Source organism: Xenopus laevis, chromosome 1S (assembly GCF_017654675.1).
Source record: "Xenopus laevis strain J_2021 chromosome 1S, Xenopus_laevis_v10.1, whole genome shotgun sequence".
NCBI classification, from domain to species: domain Eukaryota; kingdom Metazoa; phylum Chordata; class Amphibia; order Anura; family Pipidae; genus Xenopus; species Xenopus laevis.
Window position 1 is genome coordinate 174,464,783 of NC_054372.1, and position 25,115 is coordinate 174,489,897.

Here is a 25,115-nt window from a genome sequence, read left to right on the forward strand (position 1 = left end):
GAGCAACATGTTGCTCTCCAATCCCTTGGATGTTGCTCTCAGTGTCCTCAAAGCAGGTGCTAATTTTTGAATTCCAGGCTTGGAAGCAAGTTTTAATTGCATAAAAACCAAGTATAGTGCCAAGTAGAGCCTCTTGTAGGCTGCCAGTCCACACAGGGGCTACCAAATAGTCAATCATTGCACTTATTGGCAACCCAAGGGACTTTTCCATCCTTGTGTTGCTCTCCAACTCTTTTTATATTTGAATGTGGCTCACGGGTTAAAAAAGGTTGAGGACCCCTGCTCTAGATGAACATAGTTGTAGATCAGCAACAGCTGAAAAAAATGCAGGTTGGACTGACAAGTTGCAAATTTATTGCTGCTTGGGCACATCCAGAAAAAACGATAGTTTGTTCCCCAAAAAAGAGACACCTGTGTGTTTCTGGCTATTTTATTATTTTATTGTATCATTTGCGTGTTGAATAATGTTAAACTCACTGATCTGCACTCTCCAAATATTCTGTACAGTAAAGAAGTTGTTTTTACATAGGCTCCTCTCTGCCACAGAAAGCACAATGTCACTAGATAAGATGCCCAGCGCCTTCTCACTTTTTGAACACCATGCTGGGAATTCTTCTGGAGACCAGAAGCAGAGACACGTGCCAGGTACAGATGAAATATAAGCATACTACTTAATTCATTTTGTCTCCAGTGTTTTCCCTAGTACACTACATCTGTATTTGTGAAACGATGATAATACGCTGAGAATCCTTTGGTGTGTTTAGTCGTCACATGACACATAGGGATGTAGCGAACGTCGGAAAAAAAGTTCGCGAACATATTCGCGAACTTGCGCAAAAACGTGAGCGGTTCGCGAACGGTTCGCGAACCCCATAGACTTCAATGGGAAGGCGAACTTTAACATCTAAAAAAGACATTTCTGGCCAGAAAAATGATTTTAAAGTTGTTTAAAGGGTGCAACGACCTGGACAGTGGCATGCCAGAGGGGGATCAAGGACAAAAATGTATCTGAAAAATCTGCCTGTGTGTGCTTGGAAGAGATAGTGTAGGGGGAGAGCTGTTAGTGATTTCAGGGACAGATGATAGTAAGTTTGCTGGCTAGTAATCTGCTTGATACTGCTCTGTATTGGAGGGACAGAAGTCTGCAGGGATTTGAGGGACATTTTAGCTTAGGTAGCTTTGCTGGCTAGTAATCTACTGTTCTCTTTAAACAACTGCCATACGTTGACCTTGTAGGCATTGTTTGCCCAGTTTTTTTGGACGCAGCCACTGAAGCACAGTTGCCAGAAAAAATATGCCATATAAATGCTGAAAATAGTAATTTTTCGCCATACGTTGACCTTGTAGACATTGTTTGCCCAGTTTTTTTGGTTGCAGCCACTGAAGCACAGTTGCCAGAAAAAATATGCCATATAAATGCTGAAAATAGTCATTTTTTGCCATACGTTGACCTTGTAGGCATTGTTTGCCCAGTTTTTTTGGTCGCAGCCACTGAAGCACAGTTGCCAGAAAAAATATGCCATATAAATGCTGAAAATAGTCATTTTTTGCCATACGTTGACCTTGTAGGCATTGTTTGCCCAGTTTTTTTGGCCGCAGCCACTGAAGCACAGAGGCCAGAAAAAATATGCCATATAAATGCTGAAAATAGTCATTTTTTTGGTCGCAGCCACTGAAGCACAGTTGCCAGAAAAATTATGCCATATAAATGCTGAAAATATGCATTTTTTTGGTTGCAGCCACTGAAGCACAGAGGCCAGAAAAATTATGCCATATAAATGCTGAAAATATAAATTTTTTTGGTTGCAGCCACTGAAGCACAGAGGCCAGAAAAATCATGCCATATAAATGCAGAAAATATGCATTTTTTGGTCGCAGCCACTGAAGCACAGTTGCCAGAAAAAATATGCCATATAAATGCTGAAAATAGTCATTTTTTGCCATACGTTGACCTTGTAGACATTGTTTGCCCAGTTTTTTTGGTTGCAGCCACTGAAGCACAGAGGCCAGAAAAAATTAAACCAGTAGGGTTTGCACCCTAGTTTGTAACGGTGGCGGAGGGAGGAGGACGCTAAAGGACAGCTGTGTGTGGAGTCATGAGGCTTGAAGAGAAGGACAGCTGCATAGAAGTCAGAACAAGTCTTCCGGCGTGCAGTAACCCTCCGAGATCCACCCCTCATTCATTTTAATAAAGGTCAGGTAATCGACACTTTTGTGACCTAGGCGAGTTCTCTTCTCAGTTACAATCCCTCCTGCTGCACTGAAGGTCCTTTCTGAGAGCACACTTGAGGCTGGGCAAGACAAGAGGTTCATGGCAAATTGTGACAGCTCTGGCCACAGATCAAGCCTGCACACCCAGTAGTCCAGGGGTTCATCGCTCCTCAGAGTGTCGATATCTGCAGTTAATGCCAGGTAGTCCGCTACCTGCCGGTCGAGGCGTTCTTTGAGGGTGGATCCAGAAGGGTTGTGGCGCTGCCTTGGACAGAAAAACATTTGCATGTCTGACGTTACAGACTGGCCAAAGGGCTTTGTCCTTGCAGGTGCGCTCGTGGCAGGATTACTGGCACCTCTGCCCCTGGAATGTTGATGAGTTCCTGAAGTGACATCACCCTTAAAAGCATTGTACAACATGTTTTGCAGGCTGGTTTGTAAATGCCGCATCTTTTCGGACTTGTGGTATGTTGGTAACATTTCTGACACTTTATGCTTGTACCGAGGGTCTAGTAGCGTTGCGACCCAGTACAGGTCCTTCTCCTTAAGCCTCTTGATACGGGGGTCCTTCAACAGGCATGACAGCATGAAAGACCCCATTCTCACAAGGTTGGATGCAGAGCTATCCATCTCCGCTTCCTCATTATCAAGGACTGCATCATCCACGGTCTCCTCCCCCCAGCCACGTACAAGACCAGGGGTCCCCAAAAGGTCACCACTAGCCCCCTGGGAAGCCTGCTCCTGTTGGTCCTCCTCCTCCTCCTCCACAAAGCCACCTTCCTCCTCTGACTCCACTTCTGGCACCTCTCCCTGCGTTGCAGCAGGTGCCTGGGTTCGTTCTGGTGATTCCGACCAGAAATCGCGCGCTTCCAGCTCCTCGTCACGCTGGTCTACAGCCTCATCTGTCACTCGTCGCACGGCACGCTCCAGGAAGAAAGCGAAGGGTATTAGGTCGCTGATGGTGCCTTCGGTGCGACTGACCATATTTGTCACCTCTTCAAAAGGTCGCATGAGCCTGCAGGCATCGCGCATAAGCACCCAGTAACGGGGGAAAAAAATCCCCAGCTCTGCAGATCCAGTCCTACCACCCAGTTCAAAAAGGTACTCGTTGACGGCCCTTTGTTGTTGCAGCAGACGTTCCAACATAAGGAGCGTTGAATTCCAGCGAGTCTGGCTGTCAGAAATCAAACGCCTGACTGGCATGTTGTAGCGCTGCTGAATGTCAGCAAGGCGTGCCATGGCTGTGTAGGAACGTCTGAAATGGGCCGACACCTTTCTGGACTGGGTGAGAACGTCCTGGAATCCTGGGTACTTGGAGACAAAACGTTGGACTATTAAATTTAACACATGTGCCATGCAGGGCACATGTGTTAAATTGCCCAGTCTCAACGCTGCCAACAGATTGCTTCCATTGTCACACACCACTTTTCCGATCTGCAGTTGGTGTGGGGTCAGCCACCGATCGGCCTGTGACTGCAGAGATGACAGGAGTACAGATCCGGTATGGTTTTTGCTTTCCAGGCACGTCATCCCCAAGACAGCGTGACAACGGCGTACCTGGCACGTCGAATAGCCTAGGGGGAGCTGGGGGTGCACAGGTGTGGAGGAGGAGAAGGAGGACCCAGCAGCAGAGTAAGAAGAAGAAGAGGAAGAAGACGAGGTAGAGAGCGATGGAGGAGTAGAGGTGGTGGCAGAACCGCGTGCAATCCGTGGCGGTGACACCAACTCCACTGTTGTTGTTGAGCTACCCATTCCCTGCTTCCCAGCCATTACCAAGTTCACCCAGTGGGCAGTGTAGGTGACATACCTGCCCTGACCATGCTTGGAGGACCATGCGTCAGTAGTCATATGGACCTTTGGCCCAACACTAAGTGACAGAGATGCGGTAACTTGGCTCTGCACATGTTGGTACAGGTGTGGTATTCCCTTTTTAGAAAAAAAATTACGGCTGGGTACCTTCCACTGCGGTGTCCCAATTGCTACAAATTTGCGGAAGGCCTCAGAGTCCACCAGCTGGTATGGTAAAAGCTGGCGGGCTAAGAGTGCAGACAAGCCAGCTGTCAGACGCCGGGCAAGGGGGTGACAGTCAGACATTGGCTTCTTACGCTCAAACATGGCCTTCACAGCAACTTGGCTGGTGGCAGATGACTGGGAATGGGAACAGGTGGTCAAGGTGGAAAGCGGAGTGGAGGGTGGTTCAGACGGGTCAAGGAGAGCAGAGGTAGAGCAGTAAGATGCTGGACCAGAAGGAGTGTGGCTTTTAGTTTGCCTGTTGCCTTTGAGGTGTTGCTCCCAAAGTGCTTTGTGCTTGCCGCTCATGTGCCTTCGCATAGAAGTTGTACCTATGTGGCTGTTGGGCTTACCAAGGCTCAGTTTCTGACTGCACTCATTGCAAATTACAATGCTTTTGTCAGAGGCACACACATTAAAAAAATCCCACACTGCTGACTTTTTGGAAGTGTGCGATCTGGCGGTAACAGTAGAAGTTGGCGGCATTGGCGGCAATGGCGGGTGCGTTGGCCGGCTGAACACAGGTGCTGATACATGTTGTTGCCCTACTGATCCCTGCGGGCTGTCCTCCCTGCTTCTTCTAAGTCTTATTCTCCTACTGCCTCTCTGACTCTCCGTCTCTCCATCTGAACTACCCTCCTCTTGCTCTCTTCTACTAGGCACCCACAAAACATCAATCTCCTCATCATCATTCTCCTCAGATGCATCAATTTCTTCTGACACATCACAGAAGGAAGCAGCAGCGGGGACCTCCTCCTCATCACTCATTATGTCCATCTCTATCGTGTTCTCTGCCAGAATTAAATCTGGTGTAAGGTCCTCATCTCCTTCATCTTCTTCTGGCAATAATGGTTGCGCATTACTCAGTTCAAGAAACTCATGGGAAAATAACTCCTCTGACTCCAGTGAAGAAGGGGCACCGGTGGTGGAGGAAGTGTTACGTGGGGTGGCCATAGCAGTGGAGGATGAGGAGGATGTTGTGGTAAAGTTAGAAACGGTAGAGGATGGGGTGTGCTGTGTAAGCCAGTCAACTACCTCTTCAGCATTTTGGGAGTTCAGGGTCATTGGCTTTTTAAAACTGGGCAATTTGCTAGGGCCACAGGATTGCATAGCAGCACGGCCCCTAGCACGGCCTCTGCGTGGCGGTCTGCCTTTGCCTGGCATTATTTTTAAAAAAACAACAACAACAAAAACTCAGTTGGTTTTTCTGGAAACGATAATACACACAGCTAGATGGCAGTTTGAAGAAAACAGTGTGCAAATAATGCCTACAAGGTCAACGTATACACTACTACAGTGGTGGATACGGATTACGTAAAATATATGAATGCTGCTTGAAAAAAAGTAACTCAAGTGGTTTTTCTAGAGACGATAATATTATCAATATTTAGACAAAATGTGAACAAGCTCACACAGCTAGATGGCGGGTTGAAGAAAACACTGTGCAAATAATGCCTACAAGGTCAACGTATACACTACTACAGCGGTGGATACGGATTACGTAAAATATATGAATGCTGCTTGAAAAAAAGTAACTCAAGTGGTTTTTCTAGAGACGATAATATTATCAATATTTAGACAAAATGTGAACAAGCTCACACAGCTAGATGGCGGGTCGAAGAAAACACTGTGCAAATAATGCCTACAAGGTCAACGTATACACTACTACAGCGGTGGATACGGATTACGTAAAATATATGAATGCTGCTTGAAAAAAAGTAACTCAAGTGGTTTTTCTAGAGACGATAATATTATCAATATTTAGACAAAATGTGAACAAGCTCACACAGCTAGATGGCGGGTTGAAGAAAACACTGTGCAAATAATGCCTACAAGGTCAACGTATACACTACTACAGCGGTGGATACGGATTACGTAAAATATATGAATGCTGCTTGAAAAAAAGTAACTCAAGTGGTTTTTCTAGAGACGATAATATTATCAATATTTAGACAAAATGTGAACAAGCTCACACAGCTAGATGGCGGGTTGAAGAAAACACTGTGCAAATAATGCCTACAAGGTCAACGTATACACTACTACAGCGGTGGATACGGATTACGTAAAATATATGAATGCTGCTTGAAAAAAAGTAACTCAAGTGGTTTTTCTAGAGACGATAATATTATCAATATTTAGACAAAATGTGAACAAGCTCACACAGCTAGATGGCGGGTTGAAGAAAACACTGTGCAAATAATGCCTACAAGGTCAACGTATACACTACTACAGCGGTGGATACGGATTACGTAAAATATATGAATGCTGCTTGAAAAAAAGTAACTCAAGTGGTTTTTCTAGAGACGATAATATTATCAATATTTAGACAAAATGTGAACAAGCTCACACAGCTAGATGGCGGGTTGAAGAAAACACTGTGCAAATAATGCCTACAAGGTCAACGTATACACTACTACAGCGGTGGATACGGATTACGTAAAATATATGAATGCTGCTTGAAAAAAAGTAACTCAAGTGGTTTTTCTAGAGACGATAATATTATCAATATTTAGACAAAATGTGAACAAGCTCACACAGCTAGATGGCGGGTTGAAGAAAACACTGTGCAAATAATGCCTACAAGGTCAACGTATACACTACTACAGCGGTGGATACGGATTACGTAAAATATATGAATGCTGCTTGAAAAAAAGTAACTCAAGTGGTTTTTCTAGAGACGATAATATTATCAATATTTAGACAAAATGTGAACAAGCTCACACAGCTAGATGGCGGGTTGAAGAAAACACTGTGCAAATAATGCCTACAAGGTCAACGTATACACTACTACAGCGGTGGATACGGATTACGTAAAATATATGAATGCTGCTTGAAAAAAAGTAACTCAAGTGGTTTTTCTAGAGACGATAATATTATCAATATTTAGACAAAATGTGAACAAGCTCACACAGCTAGATGGCGGGTTGAAGAAAACACTGTGCAAATACTGCCCACAAGATCAACGTATACACTACTACAGCGGTGGATACGGATCTCGTAAAATTTATTATGGCTGCTTGAAAAAAGTCACTCCGGTGTTTTTTCTGGAGACGGTAATATTATGGATATTTAGACAGAATGTGAACAAGGTCACACAGCTAGATGGCAGTTGGTTGAATAACACACTGGGCAAAAAATGCCTACAGGGCAAATAATGCCTAAAAGGTCAACTTATACACTACTACAGCGATGGATACGGATTACGTAAAATATATTATGGCTGCTTGAAAAAAGTCACTCCGGTGTTTTTTCTGGAGACGGTAATATTATGGATATTTAGACAGAATGTGAACAAGGTCACACAGCTAGATGGCAGTTGGTTGAATAACACACTGGGCAAAAAATGCCTACAGGGCAAATAATGCCTAAAAGGTCAACTTATACACTACTACAGCGGTAGTAAAATAAAAAAAAGTAAAATAAAAAAAAAATGAATATTAAAAAAAAAAAAATTAAAGTTGGTGCTGCTGAACTACTAGGAGCAGCAGATTAGCACACCAGTCCCACTCCCCAACACTGCTAGACTAATAGCACTGGGCTCTTAGTAGTAGTAGTAGTAGTAAAACAACAAAAAAATAAATAAAAGCAGTCCTTACAAGGACTACTGTTATTGCAGCAGTCAGCAGATGAGATCAGAAGCAGGACAGCTGCCCACTGCAGCTACATACAGAGCACTGCAGTAGAAGGTAGATTACTAGCCAGCAAAGCTACCTAAGCTTAAATGTCCCTCAAACCCCTGCAGACTTCTGTCCCTCCAATAACAGAGCAGTATCAAAACGATTACTAGCCAGCAAACTTTCAACTGTCCCTGAAATCACTAACAGGCAGCAGCTCTCTCCCTACACTATCTCTTCAGCACACACAGGCAGAGTGAAAAAACGCTGCAGGGCTTCGGTTTTTATAGGGAAGGGGAGTGGTCCAGGGGAGAGCTTCCTGATTGGCTGCCATGTACCTGCTGGTCTGGGGTGAGAGGGCAAAAAAAAGCGCCAACAATGGCGAACCCAAAACGGCGAACGTCGCGCGACGTTCGCGAACTTCCGGCGAGCGCGAACACCCGATGTTCGCGCGAACAAGTTCGCCGGCGAACAGTTCGCGACATCTCTAATGACACACAGAAAATGATAACAGATAATATAGACCCTGTTGGAAAATAATAGGATATTTGTAGTCACCTCAGAATTTCATGACCTGTATAAAAATACTGATTCTTTTACATTGTTGAACTCACTAATATCTTTATATTTTACATTTGAGGTACATTATTCACTTTATTATTTATATATTAGAGTAAAAACAAATTGGAATGCCACAGCTGAATACAAATAGAATAGCGACAATTCCACCTTGGATATTTCCTTATCTTGTATCACAATGGGGTACATTTAAAAACAGTGGGAAAATTTTGCACTAGTGCCCTTGGCAACCAATCAAATTTTTGCCTTTACTGCTCTTCCTGCTGCTGGCTGAACCTAGCTGATCCATGCTTGCTACTATGGGTCCAACTTTCTCCCAATCTTTCTGCTTTTAAAAGATCTTTTATAACACACTTGTTTCGAGAAGCCTACCCTCACTCTGCTTAACAACCAAATGCAATACCACATACAGTACCACATCTCTTACCCACTTCATTCTGATCTTGCCCACTCCCACACCTTGTGTATTATTCCCTTCCCTTTAGATTGTAAGCTCCTTTGCAAAGGGCCTTCCTTACCTTTTGTACCGGTATTGGTTGTGATGTATATAACTCCATATGTTCTATGTATGTAATTAATGTGATTTAGTTGTATAAACACATTTACGTTACAGCGCTGCGTAATATGTTGGCGCTATAGAAATAAATGTTAATAATAACAAATGGGTTGCTGCCCAATTACAGTTTTTACTAGTGTTATAATACGAGCCTGACCATATGCAGCTATCAGTTTTCTGTTAAGATAGAGCAATAGTAAACTTCCATCTAAGAATCCATAATTGTTGGATTTGGCCAAATAACAAATACTCCACAAAAGATTGTCTGAATGCCAAATGAAATCCTGATTTGCGTATTCAGATTTGAGAAAGATTGCATCAATTGTAAACAAAAAATTATCACAAAATTGCTAGGATTAAGATCATATGTATGGGACCTATAGGATTGCTATGCCCTATAGCGTTTAATCCCTACCCTTTTTCTTATATCTTTTGTTATTGGGGATAAGCCCCTGTAACTTGTCATTTAGTACACCACTAGTTGTTGTTCAAAGGGTGTAATACCACTTCCTGCCACACTGCTATATAGTGTGTGTGTAGTGAGTGGCCTCTTCCTCTTTGGCTCCTGGTGTTTCTCATTGAGCCTGGGATCACCAAGGCCCCAGTAAAGCCATTCGCCCCAAAGGGACCAGGACCTGTACCTTTGGTGATTAAGTCAGGGATCAGGAAACCCTGTGAGATCTTTAATAGACTCTCTAGGAGAGTGAGATAGCCAGCTTTATATAGCATGAGCAGCTGTGTGCTCCATCAAGTATAGTAGCATGGAGTAGCTTCCCAAAGGCCTCTTGTTTGCCTTTAGCACAGGGACTCAGTGGATAGGGTGTTAGGCTTTAGACTTTACACTTGACTACTATGCCTTATGGGATGGGAGTGACAGTCTTTATTGTGCTGTATCATCTTGTGCTATCCTCCCTCCTCTGTCATATGCTATACCTGCAAACCAACTGTGAGTAAACCTGTGGTCATTGCTTATGCTAATAAATCCCCTCTGTTATTTGCACCAAAGAACCTCCTGGCGTCCAATTCCTATCTTTTATATATAGTAGCCTGTGTTTTGTAGTTCTACTACACCTTAAAGGGAAAGCTTCCACTTGGTGAAGGCCCTGACCCTATTGTGTAAGTTGCAGCGTAACCCATGCTCATACCAATAGCTGGACACTTTAACTCCTTGTGGTCTGGATAGCCCAGATTAGCCTTACATATATATATATATCAGAATATAAGGCTGAGACTAATTAGTTAATAATAATTGGTATGTGGCAGTTCAGAAACCAGTACAATTAGCACCAGAATTCAATCAGGCCTGTAGCATCAGCTTATATGACAGGCCAACCTCATGTTCAATGATTTGTGACAACCCCTAAGATTAGCTCCTTAACAGCTGATCAGAGCCCACTGAGCATGTGCAGTGCCACTGACACTCCTACCAAAATTCAATATGGGAAACTCTTGTGACCACTTTGGATCATTACTACTATAAAGATGCTGAACTTTTAGTCTGGTTCAATAAGTTCAATATTTCAAATATGGCATTTCTAGCCATATTCATTTTTAGGTTTTAGTTGTATTCGTTCCAGCTCCCAGCATAACAGAAACATTAGCAGAGACCTTGTCATGTACCGAAGACGAGAGAGAAGATTCTACCTGGAGAAAATAACTTATAACCCTGAAGAGCTTCCTATGCTATACAGTGAAAGGCACAGAAAAATGTACTAAAAATAATATATGCAACAAAATAATGCAAATATATAGCAAATATATAAATGAGGTGCTGTTGTAAGCCAGTCCTAGAAATATATTAGCAAGTACTCCATTTGGTTTTACTTAAAGGACCAGTTACCCCAAAAACTGTTTTTATACATTAAATATATATACTGTTATCCTTCCATGGTAGAAAATGGGTGTTTGGTCAAGAAATAGTCCTAAAGTTTATATAAATAAGCTGCTGTGCAACCATTCAAGTCAAACAGGGCAAAAATGCCATAGATTCTTTATCTAGAACAATCATTTTCATTCTTACATAAGAAGGTACATGAGGGTCAGTTGATATGATGGCTCTATACGTGACCACAGAATGAAAACTCTCTGTTAAAAACAGGATTTTTATTGCCAACATTAGTTTATTTGTAAGTGCTGGATCAACAGAAAAAATTGTGAATGTAGAAAAACTTAGTGATGTTTCTGGTCCTTCAGTACATCCTATTCTACATTTTTATACAAACACAATAATGTGGTTATTAGCATGTTGTCGGTATGAACCGACAGTTACCTGCCATGGAATTGCAAATTAGAATTCAGTAGCTACATAAAGTCAGGTTTAATTTTGTTGGTTAGGTCCTAAAGCAATGATTTATATTTCCTTTCTTCTTTAGTCCCAGTGGGTGACTGTATTTTCCGTTTCCAATTCCTCTTCACAGAGACTGCATTTGTCTGCCTTTTCCTTGTTATTTTTTTTAAATAACGGGGTCAAATAATATATATAAATATAGTTCCAGCAAACTACATGTCTTTTCTCTTTGTGTTGCAGTGCCCCACACCCCTGATTTAAAGCCGCAAGAGCCCAATTCCGCTACAGGCACAACCATTACAATTTATTGGACTATGAACCAGGACGATGTTATTGATTGTTTTCAGGTGTACTGCATGGAGGAGCCTCAAGGAATCCATGATGAAAATGGTGAGTTCTTCAGTGTACAAGCCCAGTGTAACTGTACAAAACACCAGCATTTGGGATTTCTCTGCACATGGGGCCATCAGAGTTGGATTTTATAGCTTTTAAATTGTACTATAGAGTCTTCTTTTATTGCAGTGGATACGAAATCTGATATGAAATCTGAAAAATGTCACCATGAGGAACTATCGCGAAAATGAAAATTTAATATAAGCTTTCTCATACTGAATTAAGAAACTTTCTAAATACAATCAAATACAATTTAAAATTTGGTACTGAAATAATCAAGCTTATCTTCACTATTTCTCTCTCAGCATCTGTATATCCTCATTCTGTCTTTATTCAGGAGTTGGGTGCCAGATGAATTATCCAATATATCTTTATATCTATATAGGGGGGCTCTTTTTGCATAGACAATGTATTAGAGCTCACTCCATTAAAATCATGTCTCTCTACATGCAGAATTTGTGCAAAAGGCAGTTATTTTGTTTGTACTGGACTCTGTTATTTGAGTGAGCTCTAAAACATTTGCTTGGAAAGGGAGCCCCACCAAGTTATATTGGATCATTCATCTGACACCCAACATGAAGACAGAATGAAGAGTGATTGTTCACAACTGAGGCATTACAGTCCATCCTGTGCTGAAAGTGATGGTCCCTTAGCATTATTATATGTTATTTCCCCTGCAGTTTTAACTATTCACTGTGCTGAGTGTGTGGGGGAGTGTGTGATTTCACCAAGGTCTGTCCCCCTTAGTGCCAGCTCTCTGCACACACTGTATCTGCAAATGCAATCCAACAGATACACAATACACACTAATAACCATATGATAACATATACAGGTTTGGAATCCGTTATCCTGAAACCCGTTATCCAGAAAGCTCTGAATTATGGAAAGGCCTTCTCCGATAGACTCCATTATAATCAAATAATCCAAATTTTTAAAAACGGTTTCCTTTTTCTCTGTAGTAATAAAACAGTAGCTTGTACTTGATCCAAACTAAGATATAATTAGTCCATATTGGAGACAAAACCAGCCTATTGGGTTTATTTAATGATTACATATTTTTCTAGTAGGTATGAAGATCCAAAATATGGAAAGATCCATTATCCGGAAAACCCCAGGTACCGAGCATTCTTGGTAACAGGTCTCATACCTGTATATTAATTCATATGTCACAATTTATACACACAAATTATTGTGTATATGTAAGTGAGATATAATGAACCATAACAACAGCACCTGCTGTAAACAGCCGTAATATAAAATCCCCCACCTTATTTCTTTCTTTCCACCCACTGTTTATGTGTTATCCAACCTATGTAGGAAAATCTCTGACTGGCTGCTAGGAATGACTCCATGTAACGCTAGAAGTGGGTGTTGTAAATCATAGCAGAGTGGCAGCATTGCCGTCATTTGCTAAAATTTCAATCTAAAATGTCAGCTTCAGCAGCAGCAGGTAATCAGACACCTTTAAAGGGAAATACACCTTTGTTAGCAGTATTTAGAGTCATCCAATTACCCATTTCACTAAAACATATATAGGCTAAAAAAAAGAGGAAAAACTTGCTTTTATGCTGACGAATCTTCTCAGCATGATGCCTGTGATTTTATATCTCAAAATAATGATGTAGTGACTGTTGGTTCAGCTCAAATAATATTAGGTTCTGGGTATTCTTGGGAAAGCCACAGGACTATTAAAGAGAAACTAAAGCAAAAATGAAAATCTAATATAAGCTGTTTCTTATGCAAATAACCATTTTGTGCCGTTTCTGAAATAATCAAGTTACAAGTTCAGTTTCTGAAATAATCAAGTTAGTATTTACTATTTACCTCTTTACAATCTGTCGCTCTACATGCTGCGTTGTGTCGGGGTCAGTTAGCTCTAACACTTTGTGCAGGCCAAGGGAGCACACGCCAATGTGTATATATATATATATATATATATATATATATATATATATATATATATATATATATATATATTATCATCTCTTCTGCATACAAAAAAGAAATGCATACATAATGAGACAAAATTACAATGTCCCTATACCGCCCCAGACCACATACATATTACACATACTCCCAAACAAACATATAGGGGCACATTTACTAAGCTCAGGTGAAGGATTCAAATGAAAAAAACGTCGAATTTCGAAGTATTTTTTTGGGTACTTCCACCATCGAATAGGCTACTACGACCTTCGATTTGAACGATTCAAACTAAAAATTGTTCGACTATTCGACCATTCGATAGTCGAAGTACTGTCTCTTTAAAAAAAACGTTGACTACATACTTCGGTAGTTTAAACCTACCGAGGTAAAATCCTTCGATCGATCACTTAAAATCGTTCGAAGGATTTTATCATTCGATCAAACTATTTTTACTTCGATCGATCGCAGGATTTGCGCTAAATCCTTCGAATTCGATATTTTCGAAGTCGAAGGATTTAAATTCGAGGGTCGAATTCGAGGGTTTATTAACCCTTGATATTCGACCCTTAGTAAATGTGCCCCTTACTGTGTTAAAAAATCCAAAACATATTTCAGTATACATTTTCAAGCCAAGAATATATAAATAAATACAAAAAACCCAATTTTTCTAACTCCCACTCCTTAATATTTAACATGAGTATTTCTTTATTTTTTGTGCCATTTATTTGTGCAATCACACCTTATCTAAAATCTACTACCATCCTTACTATAAAGTTCAATAATTGTGCCTGATTGTACCTAATATAAGGTACTATTTACATGCCTATTACCATAATTCACATTATTTATTTTTTATTTCCATCACTATGTTGTGCAATAAAGTGCATATCTGTTACTGCCTCTCTCAACCAATAATAAAGTGTATTTATTGTGCATAACTCATAGTATGTGCAATCTAAGCAAATCCATGCCTAATGATCCACCTTTACTTTCAACTCTTTTTCTCTTCAACCTTTTTATATCTAGTTTATGAGGGACATGATTAAAAAGAGAAGCTTAAAACATTGAATTTCTATAAAAAGACCAGATAAGTTACCCACAATTTTAAGAGAGCAATTGCTCTTTGAGGGATGAAACTGTTACAAAACCTGGTTGAACGTGCAGGAATGTTTCAATATCTCCTTCTGGATGGCAGCAGATCAAAAAACACATTATAGAGAAGGAAAAGCTTTGTGCGCGTGGGGGTGCCAAATGTTAGGCACCCCCAAGTGAATGTATTGATTTACCTGAAACCCCGGGCCGGTGCTCCTATCAGCAGAAAACTGCACTGGCCCGGGGTTATACCAGTGAGCACCACGGAGCGATCCTCTTCCGTCTTCTGTAATTGAGAGTTTTCTGGATAACAGGTTTCCGGATAACGGATCCCATACCTGTAAGTAGATACAACCCATGCTGAAGCAACTTTTATTTAAAGGGGTTGTTCACCTTTAGATTAACTTTTAGTATGATGCAGAGAGCAATATTCTGAGACAATTTGCAATTGGTTTTCATTTTTCATTATTTTTGAGTTATTTAGCTTTTTATTCAGCAGCTCTCTAGTTTGCAATTTCGGCAATCTGTTTGCTAGGGTCCAACTTATCCTAGCAACCATGCACTGATATGTATAAGAGACTGGATTATGAATATAAAATAAGCCTGAATAGCAAGATAAATAATAAAAAGTAGCCTTAACTATAAATGTGTCGTTATACAGAGCATTTGTTTTTAGTGTTGTCTTGTTATTTTAGTGACCTCCATTTGAAAACTGGAAAGAGTCACAAGGAGAAGGCAAATAATTAAAAAACTATAAAAAAACAAAAAATGAAAACCAATTGAAAAGTTGCTTAGAATTAGCCATTCTATAACATACCACAAATTAACTTATAGGTGGACCACCCCTTTAACAATTAACAGCCCTTAAATCCATGGAACCACCACCCACCAGTGACTGTTTTCTTTCTATTCCACCAACAGGCTCTTGTTTGCACTCATTTAGTTGTGCACTCGTTTTTATATGCTGGAGAACAGTCAATGCAAGGCTGAAATGTTAATGTGTTTTATACAGGAGTGCTGAGTACATTACAATGATGATGCTTCGTTGTTGGTTTCCCCTAATGGTTTATGTCTGACTTACAATGGTAATTGTATTGTTTCAGCACTGCTTGAGGAATACAGAGTGACCGTGAAGGAAAGTTTTCTCATCTTGGAAGACCTTGAGCCGGACAAATGCTACAGTGTCTGGGTTATGGCAGTAAATTACACTGGGTGCAGCTTACCCAGTGACAAGGCTGTATTCAGAACTGGTACGTACAGCAACCTCTTTATACATATAGCATAGTAATCATTTAAAATCTCTGGAATTGAATCTGTGTAGTATACTTTGTACAGTACAGAGCTGCCAAGATATACTACAAAGCAGAGTAATGTTTTGTAATAAGCAATAATATACAGGATAGGATCTATTATCCAAAATGCTTTGGACCTTTCTGTAATTTGGATCGACATATCTTATGTCTGCTATATTAAACATCAAATAAACCCAATGGGACTGTTTTGCCACCAAGTTGGATTCACGCAGCTTAGTTACCATCAAATCAAATAAATATTATAAATTAGAATTATTTGCTGAAAATGGGAGATATGGGAGATTCTTTTCTTTTCCTTTCCATAATTTGGAGCTTTCTAAATAATAAGGGATAAGGGATCTCATACCTGTATATAGTTTAGGGATGCACCAAATCCACTATTTTGGATTCGGCCGAACCCCCGAATCCTTCGCGAAAGGTTCGGCCGAATACCGAACCGAATCCGAATCCTAATTTGCAAATGCAAATTACTGGTGGGAAAAGGAAAAAAATGTTACTTCCTTGTTTAGTGACAAAAAGGCATGCAATTTCCCTCCCTGCCCCTAATTTACATATGCAATTTAGGATTCGGATTCGGTTCGGCTGGGCAGAAGGATTTGGCCGAATCCGAATCCTGCTGAAAAAGGCAGAATCCTGGGCAAATCCCGAACCGAATCCTGGATTCGGTGCATCCCTAATATAGTTACCAATACCCGTATATGTACCCATATATATAATATCTTATATTGTGGTCCATAAGTTGTGCTAATATTGGGCTTTTCCCACAGGCAGATAATATGGCACTAATAGCAGAAGCTGATACTTTGGTCTTTCTGAAACTTTCGGAATTTACTACAGGTATAGGATCCGTTATCCGGAAAACTTTCTGAATTACGGAATGAATATCTCCCATAGACTCCATTATAATCAAATAATCCAAATTTTGTAATAATAAAACAGTCGCTTGTACTTGGTCCAAACTAAGATATAATTAATCCTTATTGGAAGCAAAACCAGCCTATTGGGTTTATTTAATGTTTATATGATTTTCTAGTAGACTTAAGGCATGAAGATCCAAATTATGGAAAGATCTGTTATCCAAAAAACCCTAGGTTCGGAGCATTCTGGATAACAGGTCCCACACCTGTACATACTGTATATGAAATACCTTTTATACTTCTTGTAAAATTCAGGTTTGCTGGGGAACTGTGGTCACAGACACTTATTCAAGCACTTGAAAGATATTGCAAAGTGAGCAACCTGATATTTCTGAGCTCTCCTCGTGTTAGTCATTTATAATATCCACTGGATAGGGCTGCTTCTTGTAACTTGATAATATGATGCTACATTTACACATTCCCTGCCTTCCAAGAGGCTGAACAGCTTATTCATTTCCATCTGGATAATACCTTGTCTCGTAGGGATAAACAGCTCAAAGAGATCTATGAGACAGATTTGCTTTATACCTTGCCTGGATGTCTTTTTGTTTTTATCATTTCTCTTAAACAGTAACATACAGTATATAATCATATATACACATAGTTCTTAAGTATTCATTTCTTATTTAAAAAAAAACAGCCCAAAAATATGAGTTATGATATATAAAAATTATGAAAACTGTAATTGTCCCCTTGTACCATGTTGCCTGATGCAAGCTTAAAGGACAAGGAAAGTTAAACTATAGAAGTAGCTAGAAATGTTGTACACTATGTTTTGGGCTTCTGTACCAGCCCAAGGCAACCAAAGCCCTTTAGCAGTAAAGATCTGTATCTCCAAAGATGCCCCAGTAGCTCCCCATCTTCTTTTCTGCTGATTCACTGCACATGCTCTGTGCTGCTGTCACTTACTGAGCTTAGAGACCCACTCACAATATACAGTACACATAGAATAGAAATGTCACAATATAAGGCTGATTAGTAATTAATACAGATAATTACTACATGGCAGCACAGAAACCAGTGCAATTAGCATCAGAATTTAATAATCAGCCCTGTAGCATCAGCTTACTATATATTACAGACCAACCTCATTTGAAGGTGACTTCGGGAAAACGTACCACCGCATATGATTAGCACTGGCGTTTTTTCATTTTAGCCGGCGCAGAGTCAGGGAAGGCGTTTGGGGAGATTGGTCGCCGCAAAAACTAGGCGATTAGTCGCCAGGCTATCAAATCTCCCCAAAACGCCCTGTGTGGCCTGACCCTTACGGTTTAGTTCTCCTTTAAAAGCAGCTGTGCTGCATGCTGATTGCTGGTGTAAGCTCTGTTATGTTAATATGTGATGGGTCCCCTGAAGATGCCTCACCTCACATGGGTTATATCTGGATATAAATTTCTGCCACATGTTTGCAGCATGGCCTGTGTAACAATATGAGACTGATTTCAGGAGTTTTACCAGCCGCCTTCTACCAATATATTGAATGGGGACACACTTATGTTTACTCTTTGTCTGAAATGTTCGAGTATTGTCGCTTTTAGTTGTCTTCCATTCAGCACATTGGGAAGTGGCAAGAACCTGATTTGGGTGTTTTAACATAGTAACATAGTAAGTTAGGTTAAAAAAAAGACACACGTCCATCAAGTTCAACCTTTTAACTCTATTTCAACCTGCCTAACTGCCAGTTGATCCAGAGGAAGGCAAATAAACCCCATTTGAATCCTCTCCAATTTGCCTCAGGGGGGGAAAAATTCCTTCCTGACTCCAAAATGGCAATCGGACTAGTCCCTGGATCAACTTGTACTATGAGCTATCTCCCATAACCCTGTATTCCCTCATTTGCTAAAAAGCCATCCAACCCCTTCTTAAAGCTATCTAATGTATCAGCCTGTACCCCTGATTCAGGGAGAGAATTCCACATCTTCACAGCTCTCACTGTAACAAAACCCTTACGAATATTTAGAACCTCCTTTCTTCTAATGGAAATGGGTGCCCTTGTGTCAGCTGGAAGAACCTACTTTTCTTGTATGTTTTAGTCTCAGTCTTAGCATTCTAGTGAATGGCATTTATCATCCCAATTTCACAAGTCTCAGATATTAAGTTTATACAGTTGGATACTTTGAGGCAGATTTTAAACAGAAAGCTTGGCACCAAACTACTGCTGGCGCTTAAGTAAGAATTAAGATTTTCTTGTAAGCCTCAGGAAATTTTGGCCGAGTGTTAAAGCAGCTTTTCTTGGATTAGAAAAGTATCCACTTAGGTTTCATCTGTGGCCTTCCTTTTATCTTCAAATTGTAAGTAAAGCATTTTCACAAATTTAGCCTATTTAGTTCAGTTCTTCTGAAAGTGACTGAAATGCAGGGGATTGTCCACCCAAATAATGATTTTATTTTTGTTTTTGCATAATGAAAAACTTGCTTGGGACAAAAACAACTTCTGTGTACTTTCTACTGAGTCAGATGCAAAACATCTTATCTATTTTATAAGAATCTTTTTTTGATACAATGTGATGACATACTCATTTCTTTTTGATTCTTCAACCAGCACAGCCAGCACAGGAAGGTATCATTTACTTGTTACATATATGTGATATTCTTGTTTATCAAATACTGGCATGCATTGATGAACAACTTTGAGAACATGGAATCTTTCCTAGGCAAGCTGTAATGTTTATACTATGCAGAAGAGCAATCCAAGTTCTGAGTGTGGGACTCCAGACTGTGCCTTTATCCTTTCAGACTCCAGTATGCCAAAAAGGCTTGGCTAAAGTGAAGTCTTGGCAAAGGTACAAAGATGAGTAACAAAATAAATAAAGGGTTAAAAAAAATATGAGGAAGAAAAACACTGGATTTGTCAACACTGGAAAATGATCTTTGGAGAGAGGCAATGAATTTGTGCAAACAGTAAAAGGTTAATGCAATGAGAATCACATAGGATAAAGGAAAAGACTGGAACAATAGAGGTTTCTGTAGTATAGGCTAGGGAAATAAGGATTTAACCCACTGTGCTATGTAGCAAGAGTATGATTTACATTTAAAATTATAAATAATAATGTAAAATGTCCAAGTCAAAAGTCAAAGTAAACTTTATTGTCATCTCAGCAGTATACGAATATACAGTGAGACGAGACGACGTGGCTCCAGCTAGTACATATCACAAAAAGGCACTTAAAAATACACAATAAATATGTAAATATGAAATGTGCAATATATAGGCAGAAATTGCATATATACATGGGTAAACCTTTAGAATTGTGCAAATAAATTAACAGTTCACAAAGTTAAGTTCACAGTTCAGGTGTGTCTGGAATGTAGTGGGAGGGCAGGCAGTGAGTTGAGGAGTCTGATCGCGTCTGCCGGATGGGAGCAGCGTGAACAGTCCGTGTGCGGGGTGTGTGGAGTCCAGTGCAATGCGCCTTTCTTACACAGCGCTTGTGGAAGATGTCCTGTAGTGATGGAAGAGCCGCTCCAATGATGTTGCCAGCTGTAGACAGTCCGCTGTAGACTTTTCCGGTCAGCAGAGCTGGCACTACTGTACCAGATGGAGATGCAGCTCGTCAGGACGCTCTCTATGGTGCCCCTGTAGAACACGGTGAGGGTGGGAGGCGGAAGGCTGGCCCATTTCAGTCGTCTTAGGAAGTGAAGACGCTGCTGAGCCTTTTTGGAGATGGAGGCAGTGTTGGTGGTCCAGGTGAGGTCATCAGAGATGTGGACTCCTAGGAATTTGGTGTTCTTTACTGTCTCTACTGTGGAGCCGTTGATGTTGAGTGGTGTGTGAGCAGGGAGAGTTCTCCTGAAGTCGATGATCATCTCTTTCGTTTTATCCACATTCAGTGACAGTTTGTTCTCACTGCACCAGACCACCAGCTGCTGAACCTCATCTCTGTACGTCGACCAGTGTCGGAATGGGACACCAGGGGCCCACCAAGAAAATTTAGACCAGGGCCCACTCTCAGTACTATTATTCTTCCTCTCCTCACGCAACCTCTATTCTCCTAGTCTCTTTTTGTTATACATAATATAACCTATTATTCCATCTATTTAGCCTCTTGGTTCTCATAGAAACAGGGAATGGCCATGAAATAGATCTAATGTTTAGCAACACAAGGGCTCACTGACACCTGGGCCCACCGGGAGTTTTCCTGGTGTCCCGGTGGGCCAGTCCGACACTGACATCGACTCGTCGTTGTGTACAGAGAATGTTATAGAGACAGGGCACTTATGGTCCTTTTTTGTAGAAAGTATCTATTTTAATATGACATGAATGCTATTGTTGTATCAGGGATAGAATACCTTTCTTTATTTGCAGTGAATCTGAAATATTGTTTAAGAGCTGGAGGGGCATTTTTTATACCTCATTGGATAGGGGCCCAAGATTTACTGTAGACTTAACAGAATTAAAATTCTACCATGCCTTTACAGTATGTGCGTGTTGCAACCCATGTGCTGTTCTGAATGTGAGCAGTTTAATTTGCACTTCTAATTCTGACAATCACATCAAGTGGTCAGGATCAGCTGCCAAGTTCTCAGAACATGAAGTAAATACTAGAAAAGGAAATGTACTTCCCAAGACTAATGATTGCTCTTAATAAACAACAAATATCTGCGGTTACATTATGGATACACACTCATCAAGGATACAGATATAGGATCCGTTATCCAGAAACCCATTATCTTGAAAGTTCTGAATTACAGAATGTCTGTCTCCCATAAACTCCATTTTTATCCAAATAATCCAAATCTTTTAAAATATTTCCCTTTTCTCTGTAATAATAAAACAGTAGCTTGTACTTGATCCCAACTAAGATATAATTAATCCTTATTGGAAGCAAAACCAGCCTTTTGGCTTTATTTAATGTTTAAATGATTTTCTAGTGGATTTAAGGTATGAAGATCCAAATTACAGAAAGATCTATTATCCAGAAAACCTCAGGTCCCAAGCATTCTGGATAACAGGTTTCATGCCTGTACAAGTATTCAGTGTCATAACATCCTTATAAGTGGTTTAGCTACTTCCCAATCTCCTGTATTTTGGAGGACAGTTTGTGGGTTATTTATTAAAATCCGATTGTTCTGGTCTGACTTTTAATGGGGTAAAACACAATTTTTTCAAAAAAAACCTTGAATTTTTCAAGTGTTCATTAAACTCCAATGGTGTTAAAAGTCAGAACAAAAAAATACTCCAACTCAAACATATAGAAGTCAATGGCAAATGTCCAGTTGATATCCTGATCTGTGCTGGGTTTTGTCCAATAATGTGAAGATTTTGTGGTTTCCAGTATCAAATCCGAAACAAACAGAGGTTTTGGGCGTCAAATCCAAAAAAGTCGCAGTTTTCGGCAACGAATCAGAAAAATGTGTTTGATTCGGATTTTTTCACGATTTTATCGAGTTTAATCCTACACAAGACATTTTCAGAAAAAATTGGTGATAAATAGGGTGGAAAGCCTGTGCTGATTTGGTTGGAGTCGTTTTCAGAAAATAGTGAGAACATTTTGGATTTTGATAAATAACCCCCTAAGTGTTGCTGTGTTACTGGGTCAGAGGCCGGTCCTCTTGCACGGTTACCACCTCATTTAGAATGCAGCTAGTTGGGAAACTGACCCAGTAATCCATACTCAGTCTATAAATATAACTCTTCCTAGCATGCAGTTTAACTTCTTCCCTATGTGCAACACATTTACATATGTATGCAGACATACCTAAGGGAAGCCAAAGAGTACAGGGAGATCATAAATCATCTAGTTATGATTAGACTGCTAGTAAAGCATCAAGGCACAGAGAATAAAGGCAGAACCTCATTGTAAGACCTCATTGTACTTTATCTCAACCAATTCAGTCACACCCCAAAATACTTCATACCAACCTTCCGGACCATTTATTGCAGATTACATGTCATCACCCCTTTAAATAAGTAGACTAATGAAATCTGCTTCTCAATAGCAGCAAAGACCCAGGATTTCAATATGTATTTATTACTTATCAGCCTTGTATTCTGTGTACTGTATAATGTGAGTGGGTCCCTAAGCTCAGTAAGTGACAGCAGCACAGAGCATGTGCCAGTGGCGTAACTAGTTGTTGCTGGGCCCCATAGCAAATTCAATTTAGGGCCCCAAAATATTTATAAGTTGGCCTATTTTACCAAGATATATTAAAATTGCTAATTAATTAGGGTCTCACTGGGCCCCCTACACTCCTGGGCCCCCCTGCAACCGCAGGGTCTGCTTCCTCTATAGTTACGCCCCTGGCATGTGCAGTGAATCAGCAGAAAAGAAGACAAGGAGCTACTGGGGCATCTTTGGAGACACAGATCTTTACTGCTAAAGGGCTGTGGTTGTCTAGGGCTGGTACAGAAGCCCAAGGCACATGTGAAGATTCGGGGATATTTAATCGACTGCCGATAAATCGCCTGTTCTTTTGGGGCGACTAATCTCCCGAACTGCCTCAAGCACATGGAGTGATTAGTTTTCTGAAGCCGCCTGAAGTTTCCTTGTGAGGCAACTTCGGAAGTCTTCAGAAAAAGAACGCACCAATTGCCATGTAAAACGCCGGCAGGAGGCAGTTTGGGGAGATTAGTCACCCCGAAGAAGAGGAGATTTGTCGCTGGGCGACTAATCTCCCTGAATCTGAGCGTGTGTCTCTGCCCTTAGACATAATGTACAACATTTCTAGCTACTTTTTTAGTTTTGTGCTTCATTCTGACGTGCAAACTAGGGAATTTCAAGTGGCCCAGGTAATAAGGACAGGACTTTGCTGCTCCTCCTGATGCTGCTCTGTGCAAGGAGCATCAGATTTTTCATTGGACATTTCTCAGGGCTTGATAAGTGTTCAGTAAGGGGTGTGTGCTCTTGCACTTGCACTCTAGCACTTGCATTCTGGGCAATAGTAAATGACCATCATATATATTTTAAGCTGTTTGTGTGTGTGTGTGTGTGTATATATATATATATATATATATATTTATACACATATTAATTAGACAAAAAAAACGTACCAAACAGTGCTTAATATAATGTCAAAATATCAAAATATTTTTGAAAATAAATTTTGATATTTTAATTTTATATTAAGCCCTGTTTGGTGCGGTTTTTTGTCTAATTAATAGTATTATTGTTTTGAACCAGCACACAGGCATTGAATTTCAGTGTGCACCAGTTACAAATTGTCTGGTACCCTGTATATATATATATATATATATATATATATATATTTATCTATATATATTTATCTATATATATATATATATATATATATATATATATATATATATATATATATATATATATATATATATATATATATACTCTTTCCAATGAGTATCCGCACTCCAAGGCTGTTGCTAATGGCGGGGTACACGGTAATTGTATGTATATCAATTATCAGTAGACCAGCACTCCCTTTTAAAATGTAATACTTTTTATTGTCATGGTATCAAACCGACGTTTCGGTCCACATTTGGACCTTTTTCAATTGCTAACTTAATGTTCCATCCTCAGCTCCCTCTACTCCAGTAATCAAAGCAGAGGAGTGTACAGTGTGCTGGGACACTGCTGTCGTCAGATGGAGCACATCACATCCCGAATCCACAGAATCATTTACCCTAGAGTGGTGCAAACAGTATCCATCAGAGGGAGAGGGACTGAGGTAAGAAAATATCATTTATATCGTCTTGAAGGAAACATAACAAAGACCTGCTGCAAGGAAGCACCCTTCTTTGTTTATGTTTATATCCCACTAGTTTATAACCTTTAACTGGTGATCTAATGACTTCTGTTGCCTGTTTTCCTCAGCGCACACACATAGATGAATAAACATAATATACACAGGCCGATATTAGCTTTCATCTTGGCCACTCCAGACCAAGTCAACAGTTTGTTGGCCCAGGAGTCAGGCCAAATGACAGCCTGCCCAACAGATACACGGCCAGTTACATCAGCCAGATCCAATATCTAGCAGGACAGTTATGGTGTCACATGCAAGAGTATATGACATTTTTGGATATCCGAGAGCTGTTAAAAAATATATATATATGGCGTTGTCCTGCCCCTTACCTCTTGTTAGAAAGGTGTGAGACTATTCTGAAAGATAATAATGCCAGTCAAATGTTATATAGGGCTGATCCTGGCTATAATAATAAAGGATTGAGTATAACATAATAACATTAAAGGAGAAGGAAAGGCTAAATTAAGTAAGCTTCATCAGAAAGGTCTATATAAATAC

General features: G+C 40.2%; 1 protein-coding gene across 1 annotated transcript in view; it reads left to right on the forward strand.

Annotated features, from left to right (window-relative positions):
• Positions 1 to 25,115, forward strand: part of LOC108707278 (cardiomyopathy-associated protein 5) — a 50,670-nt gene that overhangs the window by 20,417 nt on the left and 5,138 nt on the right. Inside the window, exons 7-10 of the mRNA XM_018244466.2 lie at positions 530 to 645; positions 11,498 to 11,647; positions 15,773 to 15,919; positions 24,392 to 24,539. Of these exons, the coding sequence (XP_018099955.1) occupies positions 530 to 645; positions 11,498 to 11,647; positions 15,773 to 15,919; positions 24,392 to 24,539 (561 nt within the window). The remainder of the gene's footprint in view (positions 1 to 529; positions 646 to 11,497; positions 11,648 to 15,772; positions 15,920 to 24,391; positions 24,540 to 25,115) is intronic.